We start from the raw sequence: 21,826 nt of genomic DNA on the forward strand, positions 1-21,826 counted from the left end.
CATGGAATAATACAATGGTGAGGGTTGGAAAGGACCTCTGGAGCTCATCAAGTCCAACCTCTCTGCAAAAGCAGGATCACCTAGGGCAGGACACACAGAAGCATGTCCAAGTTGGTTTTGAAAGTCTCTAGAGAAGAGGACTCCACAACCTCTCTGGGCAGACTGTCAAGTGCTCCATCACCCTCATAGCAAAGAAGTTTTTCCTCATGTCGATGTGAAATTTCCTGTGGTCCAGTTTATATCTGCTGCTACTCTTCCTAGCACGGGGCACCACTGAAAAGAAACTGGCCCCTTCTTCTTGACAACCACCCGTCACATATTTGTAAACATTAATTATATCCCCTCTCAGTCTTTTCTCCAGACTAATCAGCCCCAGTTCTCAGCCTTTTCTCATAAGACAGAAGTTCCATTCCCTTAAACATCCACATAGCTCTCCATTGGACTCTCTGTAATATTTCCCTGTCCCTCTTGATCTGGGGAGCTCAGAACTGGACACAATGCTCCAGATGTGATCTCACCAGGGCAGAGTAGAGGGGGAGAAGAACCTCCCTTGATCTGCTGGACATGCTCTTCTTAATGCATCCCAGGATGCCATTGGTCTTCTTGGCTACAGCACCACATTGCTGTCCCATGGGTGACTTATTATCCACTAGGACTCCAAGGTCCTTCTCCACGGAACTGCTTTCCACCAGGTCAACCCCTAATCTGTACTGGTATGTGGTGTTTTTCTTTCCCAAGTGCAGGACTCCACACTTAACCTTGTTGAACTTCATTAGATTCCCTTTTGCCCAGCTCTCCAGTCTGTCCAGATCTTGCTGAATGGCCACACAGCATTCGGGTGTATCAGCCTCTCCTCCCTGTTTCATATCATCAGCAAACTTTCTGAGGGTACACTCTATCCCTTCATACAGGTCGTTGATGAAGATGCTGAACAAGAGTGGACCCAGTACTGACCCCTGGGGAGCAGCACTAGCTACGGGTCTCCAACTGCACTCTGCACCATTGGTCACAACCCTCTGAGCTCTATTGTTTAACCAGTTCTCAATCCCTCTTACCATCCACTTTTCTAACCCACACTTCCTGAGCTTACCTATGAGGGTGTTATGGAAGACAGTGTCAAAAACCTTGCTAAAGTCAAGGTAGACATCATCCACTGCTCTCCCTGCATCTAGCCAATCAGTCACAACACCATAGAAGTTTATCTTAGTCAAATATGATTTCCCATTGATAAATTCATGCTGGTTATTCCTGATAACCTTCTTTTCTTCCATGTGCTTAGAGATAACCTACAGAATGAGCTGCTTAATCACCTTTCCAGGGATGGAGGTAAGCCTGGCTGGTCTGTAGTTTCATGAGTCTTCTTTCTTGCCGTTTCTGAAGAATGGAGTGACATTGGCTTTCCTCCAGCACCTTTCCTATTCTCCATGATCTTTCAGACCTGATGGAGAGTGGCAGAGAAACAACATCAGCCAGCTTTCTCAGCACTTGTGGCTGCATCCCATCAGGGCCCATAGATTTGTGCATGTTCAGTTTTCCCAAATGATCTCTAACCTAATCCTCATTGACCAGCAGAGAGTCTTCCTTCCTCCAGGCTTTCTCTTTTACTTTCAGGGTCTGGAATTCCTGAGGGCTGGTCTTAGCAGTAAAGACTGAAGCAGAAAAAGGCATTCAGTAATTCTGCCTTTTCTGCATCTTCTGTTACCACAGCTCCCACCTCATTCAGTAGTGGGCCCACATTTTCCTTTTACCACTGATGTACTTGAAGAAGCCCTTCTTGTTCTCTCTTACTTCCTTTGCCATATTTAATTCTAAGAAGGCTTTGATCTTCCTTATTGCATCCCTACATACCCTGACTATGTTTCTATAATTCTCCTGAGTGACCAGTCTCTTTTTACACATTCTGTGAACTTCTGTCTTTCACATGATGTTTTTGCAGCAGCTCCTTGCTCATCCATGCAGGTCTCCTGCTTCCTCTACTCATTTTTTTCACTCAAAGAAATGCTCCTATCTTGAGCATGGAGGAAGTAATGTTTGAATATTAACCAGCTCTCTTGGGCACCCCACTTTCTAAAGTCTTAGCCCACAAGATTCCTCCAAGTAGGTCTTTGAAGTGGAATGTACTCATTGTAGTCTCAGTAGAATCTGGAGGTGGAGGGACCATTCTTGGCACAGAAGTTTTCTTCAATGAATTTACCTGATATTCAACTCTCTAAGACAAATTTGGAGTGTTAAACTGCTACATGTGAGTGTAGATATAGTAAAGTAAGAAGTCACCAGGCATAGAATTCTGTTGTAACATTCAGCTATAATAGAAAGGGATCAGATACCGTTGCCTGCATTCCTACAGATAGCTTTATTGTCTTGAAAATGTTTCATTTATGAGCATATTAAAAGAAAAAGAAGTTTGAATATTTATGTAGCGATTTATAATCGCTGCTGCTACAGGAGATTTTATGGCTCTTTTCTGAAGGAACACATTCAATCATTTATGCTTCCACTGCACTTATGTTCCTATTGTATAAGCCACTGTATCAATGGTATATTCAACACTCTTGGCATATTCTTTTAGTACATCCAGACAGATCTGATTCAAATTCGTTAAAAGCATGGTATTTTGATTCAAGTAACTCATGGAGAAGACTGTATTTCTGTGATATATAAGTAGCAATTCCCTTTTCAAATAATGGGATGTTCACTAATGAAAACAGGATTTGAAATGTGACTATTGAGAGCTATAAAAGAGAGCAAGACCTAGGGGAAAAGAGTGGCTTCATATGCAGATGCAACTCTGACAGCTGCAAAAGTGCACTGGCAGTTTTTATTTGAATATATATGACTTAAAATTATGTATAAATTTAACTTTGTATTCAAGTATTTCCATTCTTGTCACACTATCAGATAAAAAAAATGAACATGAATTTCTCAGCGAAGTGATGCCTATTGTCAAGTCTATAGCAACAGTCACAAATATTTTAGAACTGGAGATGACAGGGGGAGGAAATGTTTAAAGTATTCAGGAGATATTGCAGGAACCACTGGAGTGATGCTAGAAAAATAAGTGAAAATGAATGTACAATTAAACTGCATAAGGTACTAGCACAGGCTAAAACATCCAGTGCTAAAAGCAGGTTTATTGGATGAATTAATCAAGCTGCTTTATCCTAACTGCTGTTCTAGGAGATAAATTCTCTTCGACACCTGCAAAATCCATCCAATATTTTTAAAACTGCATCTTAACAGAGTCGCGGTGCCTCACTTGTCTTTAATGTGACAACTTGTGAAACTAATTAATACTGACTTACGTTGTAGTAAATGCAGTGTGCAAAAACTAACACATTCCTAGAAATGGACCCCTACACTGTTTAAAAATGTGGTCTGCAGCCTAGAGGTCATAAGTTAGACTCAAACAGAAAGTATAACCAAATGTTGCCTGTAGATACAAAGCTGTGTAGTTGCTTCTCATACCGTGGTCACTGTGTGGGCTGCTTTCCTATGAATCTTCAGAATGACTGTGAGCTGTTCCTCTCTAACATGTTACCTAGTAAAGAAGCCTGGATTAACCTGGTAATTCTGAAACACCCTCTGCTATTTATCCATTAGTTGAAGAATGTAACAGCAGAATGAAGAAGCCCTGGCTTTTGCTGTGATTCTGTAAGCTTCCAATTAAAATATTGTGTATAGGGGTATAATTTTCTCTAGAGATGTCTCCAGTGATTTTAATTACGTTCTCCTCAGGCTGGTGTGATGATCAAGGGAAATTTGTCTGTGGTTTATAAATTCTGTTCCATACCTGGGAATCTTCCATCAAACTCTGTTTTAAATATGAGACTTTATTGCCTCTTTTGCTTTCACTTGTCTTCATACTGAACTAAAAACCACAGCAGGCAATAATAAGGAAATCTTGCACCTCAGGAAGAGGTAACAGTAAAGGAATGTCAAAATTTGATGGTTGTCCATTTAAATAAGTGCATCCTTCTCAAGGTGACGCCCACTGAGCAGGAAAACAAGCATTCAACTCTGAATTCAGGGCTTCTAATAACTGTGGAAGGAAAGCATATACTCTGGGGGGTGAAGGGGAGGCTTAGATCATATAACAAAACAGATTTCAGTCAGTATACGTAACTGAAAAGAAAAAAATGAAGAATGTTTCAGGAGCTAGTAGAGTCTGTGAAAAGCAGGTAAGAAGCATGATCTCTCTCTATGCCATTCAAAGGTTGTTTTCAGTCCCAAAGAATGGTCAGAGTTAGCAAAGAAATTGAGGCCGAGATTTTATTAATGCCTCTCTGCATGGATCTATTTGTGTGTATGTGCATGCATATAATTTGGTTAGATATAAGAGAAAACATTACTTTGGGAAGGTCTGTAAAACCTATGTATGTGTTTGCCTCTCGTAATGTTTCCCTAAATAGAGATGAGTCCAAAGTTAGCATGATATTTGGGCTCTGAGAAAGATGGTACAAACCCAGTGGGGTGTATGTGTAAAAAATATGCAGTGATCTGGGGCAGGAGCAGCTTCATATTGCATTTCCATGACGAGTTGTCAGTCAGATGTCATGTGCCCCGAACAGGACTGAAGCAAAAAGCAAATGTGGTCACTCAGCACATCCACAGAGGCTCATGAGCAGAGTGTCCAAGAAAAAGAAGTCTTCTGGCCTGGTCCAGCAGTACTAAGTGCTCAATGGGCTGTCAGAACAGTGAACTTGAAAAGCTTAACATTCCTGAAACAAGAGATATGCTATGAAAGCTCAAAAAATTCCATACCTGTGCTGAGTTTACAAAGTTTCAGCCACTTTTTTTCTTTTGACTTCTCTTACTTCTAGTAACTTTTCCTGAATTTACTGAGCAATAACTGCTCTTCAGAGTGATCTGGGCATTCCACTCAAGAGCAGGGATGGCATTGAATGGCGTGAGTTGAAGGCATTATTATTTAAATGCCTTCTTGCATCAGGGTTAGGTATACTTGGTGCTCTGCAAAATTGAGTTTGCAATGAATCAACAAGAAACATATGGCTATACCAGTCCCAATAAATTAAACAGTACTAGGGAGTTTTCTAGACATTGGAAAGTGATCATCTGCACTGTTAAATTGTTAGAATGATCCCTGGTGTGAATTTGGTCTTGGCTAAGCAGCATTTTCTCAGCAATCTCTGGCAACTTTCAGGAGCAACCTTGGTTGAGGAGCCATTTTAATGAGTCTGTTTGCATGCAGGTGTGCTGGTTTAGGGCTGGGAGAGCTTAATGTGAGCTCTTTTATGCTAGTTAACCTCAATGCCAAAGAAAGGTCCTGGGCATGTTTAATTTAACAGTATAGCTGTCGACTGTAATTACATGGTTTTATATGGTATGCAAAAAGATTAAATGGGTGAGGACCATCTCACCACCTGCTATGAAGTCCACTCTTAAGGCATCTTGGAAGAGACAAAATAGATGCACAACAATTTAGTCTGTGGCCCTTGTTGGCACAGGTACTGTCTCCACCTGCTGCATGCAGACAGACGCATAGAGCAGGTAGAGGCATTGGCTGGAGCAGATGTTGAGAGGATTGTCTGTGTGCTACCCACAGTGCCAACGGCAAGAAAAGACTGAAGCTGCTGCTCTCACACAAGTCTAGGCATGTTCTAGCAGAGTCCCCATCTCTCCGGGGGCATAGATAAGAGTGTGGATTTCAAAGTCTCAAATCCTCATGATTCATTCACATAAAATCCATTTATTCAGGCTTTCACATTGTGTCCAGATGGAATAAATTGTGAATCCCTGCTTTGCTGTGTGACTCAGAGGCAAGAAATGAAGGGTGTGAAGCTTGTTCACATAGCAATGCCACTAAAATTAGAAAGGCCACAGTATTTCTTTGTGATTGAGAGACACATTTCCTTCCCACCTGTAATTGGCTGGAAATCTTTGTCTGAAGCTGTTTGTGACTGTAATAACCTTGTGCAGAAGATTCTCCTTGGCAGAAGAACTTGCCTCCTGCTATCATGGCAAAGCTCTGCACAGGAAGCTGCCAGCCAGCCTGCCAGTGATGTCAATACCAAAGCCATGTTTGTACCCATGTAACTTTAAAAAATGGAGTTAGAAAGACAGGGAGAGAGCAAACAGCAATGCTTTCTTAGGGTAATCTGAAGCAAAGAGTCTTTCTGCCTTTGGAACTGATATAGGTTGGTCATCCTTGTCATTCTTGTGCAATCAACCATTATTCACATATGACTAAGTAGCCTACAAATCAAACCAATACAATAAATGTATTACTACTTTGTTATATGATCTGAAATAGGCTGAAAACTTTGATTAAATTGTCTGTAAAATAATTTCTTATTATAGGTCGTCTTCTAGAGATCCCATACAGTCTTGTGTCATTTTGGACTTTTTTATTTTTATGTTAGAATACACTAGATTTTTCTCTGTACTCTTCTGAAATATTGTTTTTCCTACATCCTCACAGCTGGTAGCTTTGTAAGGGCTTTTAAGATGTGGGAAGTCTGTTTTATCTGTCTTTTGCAGTTTTCTGGGTAGTTTATTGCTGTATGGGTATCTGTTGTTCATATTTACAGGGCAATCTTGGTCATATGTATTGGGAATTCATATGGCCATCCTTTTCCATTGAGGTTCATGTCCTATTGTCATAAATGTCAAGGTGAAATATGAATCCACACAGCCAGGTATAAATTCTGTTCCAGCTGTTCTGCCTGGGTTGTTCTTCCCAAATCTCTAAAGGCTTTGTTCCCTGTGTAACCTCACTATTTGTCAGCAGGGGGTGAAATAATGTGTCATAATGTTGATTTAGTCCCATTTTTATCCCTCACAAAGTTTAAGAGACTACTCGGCACTGGGGAAAGGGGGTAGGGGTAAGGTAAGAGAGAGAGGGCTGGTGCAGGGCTTTTCTGGATCTCAATAAGAAAGGCCTGACAACAGATGGCTTAATAAGGGAACTGCTTCAGTAAGACAGAACAAGAAGAGGAACTTTTAATAGCTGAAATTACCAAAAAAGAGAATTTTCTCACTGTGGACAGGATCCATTCTGTGCAGCATGCCATGGGAAAATTTTCCCAGACTGTGTCTGATGCTGCATAAATGTGGGGTGCCCATCATCCAGAGGGATGTAAGATTTGCTATCTATATTATTATTATTATGTCTCTTTAAAAGCAGTTCTTTCTTGTCAGGCCTTTCTTATTAAGATCTAGGAAAAGTGCTTCACTGTCTCCCTCTCTCTTACTCACCTTCTCCACCTTTCCCCTGGAGCAGGGGGAAGTTACCTACAGTTACACCTACTCAAAATTCTTTTACTGTATAAACTTTTCCTGATAGTCCAAGATTCACTAAAAAATAACAGCAGTGGTTCAGAAATCCACTTAGCTGAGCCTTAAGACTCAGTAATTTAGCAGTACTTATCTCTCGGAGATGCTGTTTAATGTACCCTTTGATAAACAGGGAAAATATTGGAGCATTCTTACATGATAGAAATTCTATGAGCAGCCATTTTGCTGGCTTATCTCTGTTGGGAAATATTTTTTTTTTTTATCTCTAGGATCTGTCAATAAGCACAGTGGCTACAGTAAATTATTTTTTTTCTGATGGTGCTATTCTCTAGGTGTGTAATTCATAAATCAGTACAACTTTGTTGATTTTACCATATTTTGATAAGAATAACATCTATGCTTTTAGTTAAGAGCTGATATAAAATCCTAACCTGTGCTTTTGTTGTTTACTGAGTCATCCCAGATATTCCTTGTACTGTTAATCTTTTGATGTGATTTAATGAGTGCCGAGTTTCATATTTGTAATAAACAGCTTTTACAGATTTTTTTATTTCCATCTTCATAACTCTTATAGCAGATAAATAGATTAAAATATACATGATATTTAAACAAGTTGTTTTAAATATTTGGAATAAATGGAAGCAACCTTTCTCTGTAAGTATGAATTTCATAAGAACTTTGTCAGTCTTGATCCTTTGCAAACATTCAGAATTCACAGAATATTTTTTCTTCCCCTGTTAGGAATATAGAAGTTAAGAAGCCACATTTAAATGTTGCAACTCCTCTATTCAAATTTATATAGAGATGTGAGAAAAGTCTCTAGAGTTTCAGTTTCCAGAGGAGAAAAAGTTACATTTGTTGTATTTTTATTGTAAAAGAGTAGTTTCATTATTATTTTTTTTTAATTTTATAATCCATGGTGTAATCCAGTCTTAATTTTGTTTTGCACTGAGAATATAGCACAGAAAACATTGTATGGGCTGCCTCATGTATCAGCTATTTCAAGTGTCTCGTGATTTCAAATAATTGATTATTGTGCAGTCAATAGATCATTCTGAAAATGCTATTAAAACAGCTTAAGATGGCATTAAAGAACTTTAATGTTATGCTTGTGTTCCAGTTTCAGGTTGAAAAGTAAAAAAGGAAAAAACCTGCTGTCATCCTAAGCATGTGTTATTTTTAAAAGTACCTAGTACAGTACAGAAAGTACCATTAAATGAATGTCATTTGCTTTTGCCAAATAGCAGGTATTAACTGCTCTTTTCTTTTAAATATTTGTAGGCAAATTTAGCCTTGCAAGAGGGAAGACTTGCAGCTGCTCAGACAGAACTGAATAACGCACAAATTCAGCTGGATGAGAAACAAATGGAACTAGATCAAGTACAAGCCATGTATGATAGTGCCATGAAAGAGAAGCAGGCCTTACTTGATGATGCTGAGGCATGCAGGAGGAAGATGAACAATGCCACAGCTCTGATTGAAGGATTAGGTGGAGAAAAGGTACTAGCAGATATGAGTAGTTTCCAGTACAAAGTAGGTGCTGAGTTTTGAGAATACTCCGTAATGATTATTAGTAGTGCTCAAGAAATTAAAGGCATAGTGACATACTGATATTATATAATATTTTAGTTTAGTTTTAGGTTTTGTTTTTACTTGAACTTAATGTGTCTAACAAAATAAAACAATTTCTCGTGCTAACAATTCTTCTATATGAAGATTTATGTCATATCATAAGGCTCATATTGGGATAAATTTCAGATTTAAACCAAGAAGCCAAATTCCTTTTAGCTTTAGTAAGAAGAGGCATTAGGCTTAACCTAAATAATCACCCTAAAATATTTATAAGAGGGATTACTCTTTTCCTCACCAAGTATACAAGAATAGGAGTTTGAAGCTTGTCTAATTTCCTGAATTAAATTTGAAGATCAAATTTCTACTGGAGCCTTTTACAGAATTAAGGGCTAATTGTCATCCTCTGCACTGAGCATGAAATTTACCTTTTCTATGCAGATTTTTCTGGCTTCAGCCTGAGGTTTCCAGAGGAAGCAGGATACTCTTTTTTTTCCTCATCTGATTATTTGCTTCAGTAATTCCCTGGTTGATTACACAGATTCAGAGTTGAAGGCCAGGACTTCACCATTTATTTGCATAGCTGCACTTCAAAATATATAAATCAAAAATGTTTGATGCTTTATCATATTTTTTTCAGTGAATTTCTAAATTTAAGCACAGCACCAAAATAGGGAGTTACAGCGCTTTATTTGGGATTTTCTGAATCCTTGTGCTATGAGCTCTTGTAAAAACTGTTCTTCCACTCCACTTTTGAAAATTCATACAAAAAAATTTAAAAAACCCTCTATATGGCACTTGGAGCCTTGGGCAAAGCTGACACTGAGTTAAATGTGTATTTTTAAGACCATAGATTGCATATTGAGTGCTTCGAGAGGAGCAGAAATCTGAAAAGAATAAGTAAAACTCAAAAATAATATTCAGAAAATCACAAAATCATGGAATAATTGAGATTGGGAGGGACCTCTGCAGATGATCTAACCCAACCTAGCCCCATTGCCTGACTCAAAGCAAGGTCAAATAGGGAAGGTTTGCTTAGGGCATTGCCTAATTGGATTTTGACTATCTCCAGGATGGAGATTCCACAACCTCTCTTGGCAACGTATTCCAGTCCTTGGCTACTCTACACAACATTGTCCACATTGCTCTGCCCTCTAATCCTTAACAGTAAGTTCTCAGCTGGCTCATTGTCTGTCCCAGAGTCCCAGATGCAGAAGTCATAGAATCATAGAATCATAGAATTATAGAATGGTAGGGATTGGAAGGGACCTCCGGAGATCATCTAGTCCAACCCCTCTGCTAACTCAGGTTTGCTCAGATCAGTCCATGCATTCCTGCTGCTCTCTCACCTGAAAGAAAATCCCCTTCTCACATTCCCAGACTGTCTTTCCTAGCAAGACTCTATACACCTGTATCAGTACTACAGTTGTGGAAACCTTCTCACCATGTCCCCATGACCTGCATGACAACATAACTGCATGCAGAACTCTAATTCCTTGCTTGTCCTCCATGCTGTGCACATTAGTGTGCAAGCACTTTAGAGAGGTGGCCAGCTGTGCTAATTTCCCAGAAACAGTATGAAATCTATCTGCATCATTTGGTCTGGTAGGGACTTTGTTTATGTGGATATGCTTGGGGTGGTCCTCCATTAGCCCTAGTTTATTGGTTACAAGATACCTATTATCCAACACATTTTGTTTGCCAAACAATTCCTCCACTTCCTCATGTGATTGCTGGTCATCTTCTTCCCTTTTCATTCCTCCTTTAAAACATCTACCACAGAGTCATAGAAAAGTTAGAGTTGAAAGATACCTTTAAAGATCATCCAGTCCAACCCCTTTGCACTGAGAAGGGATATTTTTAACTAGGTCAGGTTGCTCAAAGTCCCTTCCAACCTCATCTTGAATGTTGCCAGGGATAAGACATCTGTCACATCTCTGGACAACCTGTTCTGTTTCACCACCCTCACTGCAAAACATGTCTTCCTTCTACCAGTCTAAAGCTACCCTCCTTTAGTTTAAAATCATCAACCCTTGTCTCAAGTTAGATCTTCATATTAGTTTTGTGCCTGCTTAATCTAACTTCTTCATAATGTTTTACATACAGCTCCGTTGGACAGCAAGCAGCAAAAACTTTCAAAATCAAATTATTAATTTAGTGGGAAATGTTCTTTTGGCCACTGGATTTCTCTCTTACTCTGGACCTTTCAATCAGGAATACAGGAATTTGCTGCTCCATTTGTGGAAGAAAGAGATGGACAACAGCAAGATTCCATACAGTAATGTAAGTGTTCGTGGTGTGTCCTGATCTTACTCTTTGCCTTGCAAAGAAGTAATGGGCAGAGTGTTCTGTTCCAGAAAAGTGCATAACTGGAAGATTATGTACAGGCTGCCACGTTCTATCATTTTTTTTAATAAATAGAAAATCTGAACAGTTGATAGCTGAGCTTCTAAAACAGTATGTTTTAAGACCCCCTTTGTACTGTCATGCGTTGCAAGATTGGTATATAGGCAAATCTGAGAGAAAGATGCTGTCCAAGGTTCACTGCCCTAGGAGGAAATTGCATAATATAAGAAACAAAGTAAAATTTACCACCTTAAAACAGATTTACCTTATCATAAGAGGTTCCATTTTTGCAAATACTGTGTTGAATCCATACTTTCAGTCATAAAGACAAGCAAATAAGCCACATCTAGCATTTACTGGAAATGGAATATATCTATACTGAAGAAAAGAACAGTCATAACTCTCTCCTTCAACATTTTAAGTTACCCCCTTGCAATGAATAACTTGTGAATGTGTGTTTGAGAATAGCACCTCACATATGGTATTGCTGTGCCCCTATAGTTTTCCAGGCAGTCTTTGAAGCAGCAGCTCTCAAATTAGACACACAGGATGGGAGTTATGCCAGCTCTCGATGGTGGCAGTTATGCCCCAACCAAATTCCAGGGCACTACCAAGATTTGCTCTACTTCCACTTTTACCACTGCAGTTTTATGTGCTGCCACTGAAAATGTGCTCTCTCTGGATATCCACTTTTTACTCTGAACTGTAATCTGGAATATAAACAATGGATTTGCGTGAAAGGTTTTTAATATCTTCTGTATTTCTGACATTTTGCACTCTACATTCTTTAACCTACTGTTCTTCATGTGTTAAATTTTGAACACAATGAACTAGGCTAGGAATAAACATTTCCATTACTTTTATTTTTATTTAGTACATCATTTTAATAATCTATTTGCTAGAAAATACCTGTAAAATGCGTCTAAGCAGATTTTCCTTTTTAAAGCTTCACACTTTTATTCTTAGTGTTGCTTGATTAATTCTTATTCTAGAAAAGACCTCTGCACATTTTGCACCAGGAAATATCACCTCCGCACCTCTGTGTATTACCAATTAACACTCTCTTATCATGTACTCTGCTGTCTACCCACAACATTTAATGAAGTTTAATTTGAAGTGTCCTGTTGAAATGATTAAGTTAGACAACACCTGGATTCTGTAAAGCTTGGTTTAGCCCTCTTCATTTTGCTTCAGTCTAAACTCTTAAATCCATGCACATTTGTGAGTGGTAAGGCTGTTCTCAGTAAGTCTGACATTACAGCTTCTCCTTGATTGACCTAAGTCTGCAGGCAATGGTGGCCTAAAATGTAGCTCAGCTAAGGTCCCACCATGCAGCTTCAGTTCTCTGTCACATCATGTAGTACCTTTGTTAAAGTGAACATGCTGCAATGCTGGGACTGTCGTACAGGGCTGGTTCCTTTACATGAATCTTGTTCTTTCCTTTTACCACTAACTCAGGAGTGCCATCCCTGGCAGCTCTCTGGTGCATAGATTATTCTTGTAGCCTACAGCATCTTTGTGCCTATTCCATGACTTTTAGGAAGTGTGTCTAATGTTTTTCCATGCACCTTCATGCTGAAGGCAGAATTTAAGCCATAATAATCAAAACTGTACTGAGTAATCTCGTCCACGTTGACTTCCACTTGATTTTGTGAATTTTCTCCATCAGTAAAGGCCAGAGAAATAGTTCAGGGAGTTTCTCTTACTCTCTGTGCAGGAGTGGAGGCATTATGGCTAAATGGGTCCTGTACTCAGCTGCCAAAGCTTTTTGACAGAGCAAGTGCTGCTGGAAAGTGCTGGAAGGAAGTAAGCAACCTGTGTACAGGTGTGACAGTACCATTGTGATACAGTTGAAGGTAGATTAGTACCCGTGCTATATCTTCTTTTCAGGGCTTAAGGGGATTTGACACTTAAAAATTTTACTAGGAAGAGATCTGCCATAAGAAGTTTGTCTTGCTGGTCATCTCATAGAAGTTAGGTGTGATTTTTCTTTTTTTTTTTTTTCAATGTTATGCAGTGCAGAATGCTTCTTGTAGCAGTGATTAACCTTGACCTGACACATAGGGAACCTCACAGCCCAGTCCAGTTTATGCTATGACTTACAAAGAAGAATAAATTTGGCTTGCCCAGCAAAGCTCTTTGAAAGCTTCTGATGATAATTAATATGTATGATCAACATGGATTTGTTAATAACATACCAGTAGCAGTTCAGTCTCAGGCAAGATTCTTTACCAGTGTGATATGGGAATTATCCTACATATATCCATCCCAGGCAGTCTTTTTCTCAAATTCAGTGTGCAAAATGTTCCTAAAAGCTACTTACCTTGGGGAATATTTGTCAAGATTCTTACCATTTAAGGATGCGAACTTGGATATATAATGTCCTTAGAAAGCAAGACGTAAAGAACTAGATTTCTGCCTCTATGAAGATGTTCTAACCACATTACTACTCAACTGCGTCCTTCAAAATTAGAGGAATACTTTTTGATTGTTTCTGTGTAGCCTTTTTTGGCGTTCATACAGACAGGTTAGAAAAAGATGGCCATAGCTAACAAGTTTCAAACCTTAATTACCATTCTGTTTAGATAGCTGCTGTTCAAGACAGGATTATGATTTCAATGATAGTGTATGGAAAAGAGTTTTCTTTTTTTCCAGTGCATTAAGTACTCACAAAAGGCAGCATATGGGCTTCTCTTAATACTTCGCACCACAGGAAAGAAAGCAGCTTTGCAGTTCAAGCAAAAGGCTTGACATCTGCCTCACTTTGTCACAGATTAACTGGCTGTGGGTGTATGAGTCATTTAGGCATAACAATTTAAAGAGATCTGTTCAAAATTAGCTGTCTGTCTGTGTAGTTAGGAACGTAAATTATCGAAGTTTCAGAGTTGCAGAGTTACTGATACTTCCTGCCGCAGTAAGAAAAAAATGCAGAGCTGTTTAGACCCTACTCATCTACTTAAGGAGCTAAACATAGTTTAAGGTGCCAGTTGCTGAAAATTTTGACTATATAAATGCTTTATTGTCCTTTTCACAAATGGAAACTGGATTCTTAAAGTTTCTCTGTCTTCTGAGAATGGTTTGCATTGCTTCATTCAGCTTCTTCAATAATCACAGTACAAAATAAGGGGTAAAAAAGCTTTTGAGTCTTTCAGCTTTTGGTATCACTAACTCCCATGATTATATCATAAGTCTCACAGTATTTGAAATTTTGCTTTAGGCTTCAGGTGCTGAATTATGTGGTTTTTTTGCAGGAGTTACAGGCTTTTTGTTTCTTTCTAAACATGCTGTTTGTAGAGAGAATTACAAATAAGAATTCTACAGGGAAGATCATGAGAAGCAAATAAAAAACCTTCATTGGTTTATTGATTTTAAACTCACATCATTATTAAGCCACTTTTCCAATCTGGAAAGCTTGGTTTATGATTTTAAGCATGATTTCCTTCACACGCACATTCTGGAGATGCCAGTCAGTGTTCATAGCTGAATAAAAGTAATCAGGTCAGTTGATGTGTGCAAGTCAAACTTTAGGAAAATATATTAGCTGGGAACAGTTCTGATCATAGGAACAATAACTTTCCATGACAGTTCATGGCTATTGATCCATAGCACATCTCCTCTTTCTCATTTGAGTCTCCCACAAGACATCCTGCATTCATATGCCTTGGAGGGCACTTTACAACTCTACAGAAGGAGGAAGCTCTTGTGACCAAGATTGCTAGATTTTCCTCTTCATCTAGCAGGAAAAGAGTTTGCCAATACCAAAATCATCTTGTCATTATATATTGAACTGGCTTCAGAGTTTTTCCAACACTCTGATGGACATCAAATCCTCAACAGAATTCACTTTCATTATTGCTTAACTTCAATGATTTAGACACTAAACTTTCAAGGAAGAAAACAATAAACAATAACTACTGAATCCATTCTATCAAGTATTATGATCAGAATAAGAAGAAAAAATCTTCCATCAAACAATTTAGTGTAACTCCTCTAACTGGTACTAATTTTGTAATTACATATTTTCTGTTAGGACCTGAATCTGACTGGAATGCTCGTTGACAATGCAACAGTGGGTGAATGGAACCTCCGGGGTCTTCCTAATGATGATCTTTCAATTCAGAATGGCATCATTGTCACAAAAGCATCTAGATATCCTTTGCTGATTGATCCACAAGGTCAAGGGAAGATCTGGATTAAAAATATGGAAAAGAATAATCGACTCCAGGTAAATAGTTCATTTAATATTTTTTTTTGTGTACCATTTCACATCAACTTTTTTTCCTGTGATCATCTTTGATACTTAAATCTTTGTAATTTAAATCTGATGTTATGTAAAGATTAAAACAAGACTGATGCAAAATCTGTGACCTATCTCCATCAGGGTAAGATAGCTTGTACTGCTTTGCTGCTACCTTTTGGGAAAGTAGTTTCAAAAGCAAATTTGAATTGCCATATGATTTTTATGATTAATTTTTAAATTACTTGTCATAGAGAGGAAAAAATAAAAACCAAAAGACAAACATAGAGGGAAGTTAATTGCAAAATTAAGACCAGAGAAGATCAGGCACTCAGTGCTGCATGGGTAATGTTTTAGGGTAAGCACTTTAGAAGGAAAATAGGAAAAGAAAAAAAAGAAAGGATAAACTGGAAAAAGAATAATGATCTTTGATGTATATTAAGCAGAAACCCAAAATTAAGGCTTCATCTTGATGATTAAATGCATGTCATGAAAATATTGCTTAATTTATCTACCCTTCTCACTTTCTGTCTAGCAATGCATCCTGGTTAGGATCTGGGGTTTCTATTCCATTCAAAACTTTTTTTCCTCTTTTTTTCTCTTTTTCTTTCTAATCAGCCTAGTCTCCATGCTTTGTTTTACCAATAAGAATAAGTTCGGTTATGATAAAGAACTAAACACATGTTATATTTTCAGGCCAGGTGGAACTAAGGAATTAGTTGTTAAGGAATGAAGTCTATTCTACAGTTGTAGATTATCATACGAACACCATGAAATACTGTCTTCACTCAGAATGAAGTGAATGATGTGGTGATATGTGAATGAGGGATGGATAAGAAAAAGAAACTGAGAATGAAGTGGATGATATCCAGACAGCTGATGGCATCATGGTGATGTCATCAGCTAAATCCTTAACCTTCTATAACCTAGATCTCTATTGACCTAGATCTCTATTTCCTAGCATTGTTTAGAAACACCCTACATTCATTCTCACACTAAATCCATTTTCTGATAAGTTGAATATGCTCAAAAACCGGTATAGAAATAAGAAGTATTGACTGAGAATGTACTGAAAAATAATGTACAACATTCTAAAGTCTTGAAAATTTTGTTTCCGTTATTTAAAATATTATTAAAATCTCTCCTAAGACATATGAGTTGTATTGACAGAATCTAGGCATTTTCTGACTGTGAAATCTACTGTGTTAGACTAGATAATATGGCTTCCTCCAAATTGCATTAGACCTTACTTTGACCCCCCAAAATTGGATCAAGAAATACTGGCATGAGTGACCAACAGGAAACAACAGAGAGAAGGTTGTATCTCACGTTCCACTACTGCTCAGAGTTTCAGAGAGCTGCCAAACTGAGGTCAGGAGTGGCAACAGTGAGTCTCCTTCAGTTAGGGACCTACACTGAGTCTTTCTGCCATGCTGCAACCTTTTCTTCAACAGTTAAAAAAAAATCCTCCAAGATTCAACTTCAGTGCCCTCCCTTAACTGGCACTGGGTCTGTGCTGTCTCCTGCTCTTGCCATGTGCCAGCATGCAGAAGCAGACCACAACCACACAGGTTCCATTCTCTGGGCCAGTAATTGTTTAAGAATCTTGTATGAGATATTCACCAAAGCAGGGACTGGGAGATGTAGATTAAAATACTGTTTCCTCTTTCCCCACTATTCATGCACTATAAGTGATGATGACATTAACTGATGAGCCAGATTAAAACATCTACCAGGGCTGTCCTAGTAGTCAGTATGTGTGAATACCCAAGCCTATGAAATTTGTAAATCTTGATAGGACTTAAGCACTGAGCTCCTGAGGACTCTCCAGACTTAACACAGCTTGGAATAGGCACAGATGCAGACTCAAAATGCAGAGGAAACTTTCCTGATGAAAATTCAGTCAGTTAGTTATGTGCTTTTAGGCATTGTTAGAAGAACCTGAGTTCTCCCTCTGTATAATCCAGGAGGAACAGAGTTGCGTCAAGACTCTAAATACCAAAGTGTTTGTATTAGGTTTTTACATCTGGGACACTGTAATTTGCTATGGTTTTGTTAGGGTTATTTTGTTGGTCTCTAAGACACTAACTTCACCCCTCAGTAGGCAACATGATGTTTTGGTGGCTACACACATGCCTATGTTATAACAAAGCTAAAAGTGTAAAGTGGTGGAACATAGTATTTATTTTTAGGTAGTATACTGTCTTAAGACTGTCTGATATGGCTCTAGATCTTTTAATTACACCCTTTTTAAAGAGTCCTGCCTGCAAGACGGGGATTGTTTTAAACCCATGTCTATTCTAGAGCTTTTTCTGGTAAAAAAATTCACCCTAAACCTGTGGTGCAACAGACACCTGGAAAGGCTATTCAATTATCATCTCAAAGGCTTATGCTAAATTCATTGAATTCAAATTAGCAAAAAGGAGTTTATGTGATTTTTAACAATTTTAAGATATTGTGTCATGAAATGGGAGCTGAATGGGAAATTCAACATCTAGTGTGAGACCAAGTCTACTATGTAACACTGGTTCCCTGTCTGAGCCTTATAAATATTTCCCTGCTTCACTTTAGTGTTTGAGCATTAAAAATCCGAATATTTAAAAGGTATTAAGATACTACAGTGATTAGATAGCAACAGGCAATAGTGATCCTCTTTTCTGTTAAACTTAAAGCAAATCATCTGCTCATTTCAGCATGTTGGTCCTTAAAATGTAGTAATTTCTGTAGAATGAGTATAATTTTTGAAAGCTACAACGGATTTTATACTGTTTTCTATGTGCTTGCAAAGGCATGCTATATTGTGAGCAATTCTTCCTAGGTTACAGCTATGAACCACAAGTTCTTCAGAAGTCATGTAGAAGACTGCCTGTCCCTTGGCCGACCTTTGTTAATAGAAGATGTTGGAGAGGAACTCGATCCTGCTCTTGATAACATCTTGGAAAAAAATTTCATAAAATCTGGTTCAGCACACAAAGTAAGATGAATTGTGAACGTTAAGGTGAAAAACAACAGCACAGATGCTGGTGTCTGGTAGAGTGGGTACTACAGTGATTCACACCTTTGCAATGCTTAGAAAAATGAGCAGTCAACTCATGGGGTTGGGGTTTTTCACCCTTTAAGCAGAAAATGTAGAAAGTCTAAATGAAAATGTAAAAAAAAGATTAATAGTTTTGTTTATTTTTTTTACATTGGAAACAGTAACTTTTTCTGAATTCGGCTTTTCAAAATCAAATCATGTGTTTTATTTTCAGGTGAAAGTAGGTGACAAGGAGGTAGATCTGATGAAGGGGTTTACCCTTTATATGACAACAAAACTGGCTAATCCATCCTATACTCCAGAAATTAGTGCAAGAACAACAGTGATTGACTTTACTGTAACTATGAAAGGGCTGGAAGATCAGCTCCTTGGCCGTGTCATCCTCACAGAAAAACAGGTATCTGGTTGTTTTCACTATTTGTATGGAGGGAAGGCTTGTTCAGTATCTGCATCATGAATGGATGTATTCTGTGTCTTGTGGGCAATTAAATACAAGAACTAGAAAACTAAAATGTGAACAAAAGTTCAGGGTACTGTGCATTTGATGAAAGACAATGTGGAGCTGGGTTTTTTTTAATTGAATGGAGGGACCTAAACATTTATTTTAAGATCTGGCCTTGGAAAGTGAAGAAACAAAATTATTCATTAAAAATACATTACAGGCCTATACATGACATACATAAAGCATCTTTAATCCTTCATGTGTAGCAAAAGTTCCTTGTTCAGTCAGAAATCTCTTATATTCAGAATTCTTTTTTAAACTTAATTTGAATTGCATGAATGAATGCTTATGAACTTGAACTACTTTTACCAGCCAGGCTCTAGCATTCAAGGAGATAAGAGATTTTTTGGGAGGAACACTGACTTGATTCTACCCTTACTAAAACTTCCATTGATGACGTGGAAGCAAATATAAGGAATTAAATCTTCTCTTGTGTTTTTCAGTTTTATTTCGTAATACAAAATCTGAAATGTCCTCCAAAATAATTTAATTCCTAGATAATTTCTGTATTTTTTATTTTTTATTTGATGTCATTTAGTAGCCTGGTTATCCAAAAACTTGAGAGTCAACCCATCACATGCACTGGGGACAAATGTAGGGTTTTTACTGTGACAGCTGTACCAATAAATACATGAATGCTATCATCCAATTACACTAAAATGAAATATTTTCTTCCTTTCTCATTAAAGTGAAAGCACATAAGTTGTATTTCACATCACATTGTTAAACGACATTTCAAATGGAATATTTAATAATTGTGTCTGCATGAGAAATGTAACAATGATTAAGGTTTGGATTTGCAGAGCTGCTCCTTGTAAGAAGTAACTCAGGTAGACTTTCTCATGTGGGAGCAGTTTCCCACCTAAGGGAATTCATTCCTCCTTTGACTTCACAAAGCATGTCCTAACTAGTGTGCTTCAGTGATGCTATCACTTTCTCTAGCTAACATCTTTCCACTTTGCTCAGACAGGCATTTGCTGAAGCTAGGACTAGAATCTAAGTGCCCTTCTTTCAGTTTGACAGTCACAACAAGAGGCTAGAAAAGCCCAAACTCTCTCTGAATTATTCAGTGAAAAGTGGAAAATCTACAACAGTGGGTACTGAGGGTGGGTATTAGCAGGGTGGGACAAAGGCTAGGGATCCAAAACAATTAATCTTTAATAGAAGTATGCTTATATAAGCAAAATTGAAAAGCATCAGCAGGAACAGCTGGGCCTGAGTAACTTACCTCAGGTGGGAGACATAGGTTTAAATCAAGACAGAAGTGACATTGTTTTCTAATGACCTATATATATAAATTTCTACTTTTAAGCTCTTGAATAAAGACAGATACTTGCTCATCTCCCCACACATAGATACTCTTGCTCTGTGCTTTTTTGCCTGTGCAAAACTGTTACAAGAATTCATACTGAATATGTGTAGCAACACCTAGAATGCATTTTGGGGCAAAAAAATGCTCACTGAAAAACATTCATCCAGTGCTGTGTATCAGCTGAAGAGACCTGCAAGGGTAGCCAGTTAGTATCACTGCACAGGGAAATGGTAACAACATTTAATAAACTTCCCTTTAGGAGATACGAAGACATCACAGTTTTTCTGTCTCTTCTGTCTCAATAAGAGATGAATGTCCTGTTGTAGATAGCCAGAGTCACTGAAGCAGAGATAAACATGGTTCAAAGAAAAGACAGAGCACAAAGAGAGAATCTGAAGAACAAGTTTTCTGTTACAAATAAGAAGACAAGTTTATGATGACTGAGCTTCAAAGGTTGCTTCTGCAACTATATATATAAAAAAATGTTAGCATCCTTTTGTCCTTTGATAATAACGTTACTGCTACTCTTTATGTTCAGAACAGCTATTTTGCATGTTACAAATGTGCTTGTGAAACCCTCTTGCAAACAAGAGCCTGGCACCTGATATATTTGCTAATTTTCTGAAAGATACTCTTTACAAACTCACAAATAGAATGAGTGAGGTGCCTGTTCTTAACCTAAGCACATCCTTAAGTAGAATTTATGCATGTACTTAATCGTATGTTTGAGTGTTCTGTAGAACAACTCCTTTTGTGTAATTTTACTTTTTTTTTTCCTTTAATGATAAAAAAAAAAAAAGAGGAGAAAATACACCAAAAAATAGAGCTGAGTGACTGATGCTTAAGTCATTCTTCTCTTTTAGGATGCAGTTGTTTGTATCTTCCACAGAGCTACATTGGATAACCCTAGAATATATTACAAACGGATTTCCAAATAAGAAATTTGTGAGAGTAAAGAAATGTATCACTTCTTCAAAATATAGGAAAGCCTGTCCTGTACTGCATAAATCTGCACATCTACTTTTTCTCTAAACTGGCATGTTGACAAGAATGAAAATAAACTGAAGCCAGAGTTGTAGGTAGACTGGCATTATTAATTATCCTTTTCTTACAGGAAGGTTGATTTGACTGATTAGATAAAGGTAGGCAGCAAGTGTATACCTTAGCTGTGTTGGACTGTGCTGTGCAGATGCCTCATTTCACTTGGCATTGTGTTGACTTATCTGTCATTGTTCCCTTGCTGCTGTATTTTTGTAGAAATAGCATAAAAATTCCAAATTACACAGATGATAATTGTAACACTTCCTATTTTACAAGCAGCAGAGGAGTGTATCTTGCAAAGTCACAGAATCATAGACGTTAGAAATGAGAAAGGTCATCCAGTCAGTTTCTCTAACAATGTAAAATCCATCCATACAATCCATCCATCAGTCCTCTGTTTAAGTGTGGCATTTATCACTTCTCATTGGAAACTAGTTTTAGCACTTCGTACATCTTACTATGAGAAAGCTTTTCCTGGTAATTCTGATGTGTTTTTACTCCTCAGCATGCTACATTAGTCAAATGCAG

At 37.9% G+C, this 21,826-nt stretch overlaps 1 protein-coding gene across 1 annotated transcript in view; it reads left to right on the forward strand.

Moving 5' to 3' along the window:
* Nucleotides 1-21,826, forward strand: part of LOC128967635 (dynein axonemal heavy chain 5-like) — a 149,822-nt gene that overhangs the window by 81,486 nt on the left and 46,510 nt on the right. Inside the window, exons 56-60 of the mRNA XM_054381818.1 lie at nucleotides 8,536-8,754; nucleotides 10,930-11,106; nucleotides 15,200-15,394; nucleotides 18,225-18,380; nucleotides 18,658-18,840. Of these exons, the coding sequence (XP_054237793.1) occupies nucleotides 8,536-8,754; nucleotides 10,930-11,106; nucleotides 15,200-15,394; nucleotides 18,225-18,380; nucleotides 18,658-18,840 (930 nt within the window). The remainder of the gene's footprint in view (nucleotides 1-8,535; nucleotides 8,755-10,929; nucleotides 11,107-15,199; nucleotides 15,395-18,224; nucleotides 18,381-18,657; nucleotides 18,841-21,826) is intronic.

Source organism: Indicator indicator, chromosome 6 (assembly GCF_027791375.1).
Source record: "Indicator indicator isolate 239-I01 chromosome 6, UM_Iind_1.1, whole genome shotgun sequence".
In the NCBI taxonomy this organism is placed as follows: domain Eukaryota; kingdom Metazoa; phylum Chordata; class Aves; order Piciformes; family Indicatoridae; genus Indicator; species Indicator indicator.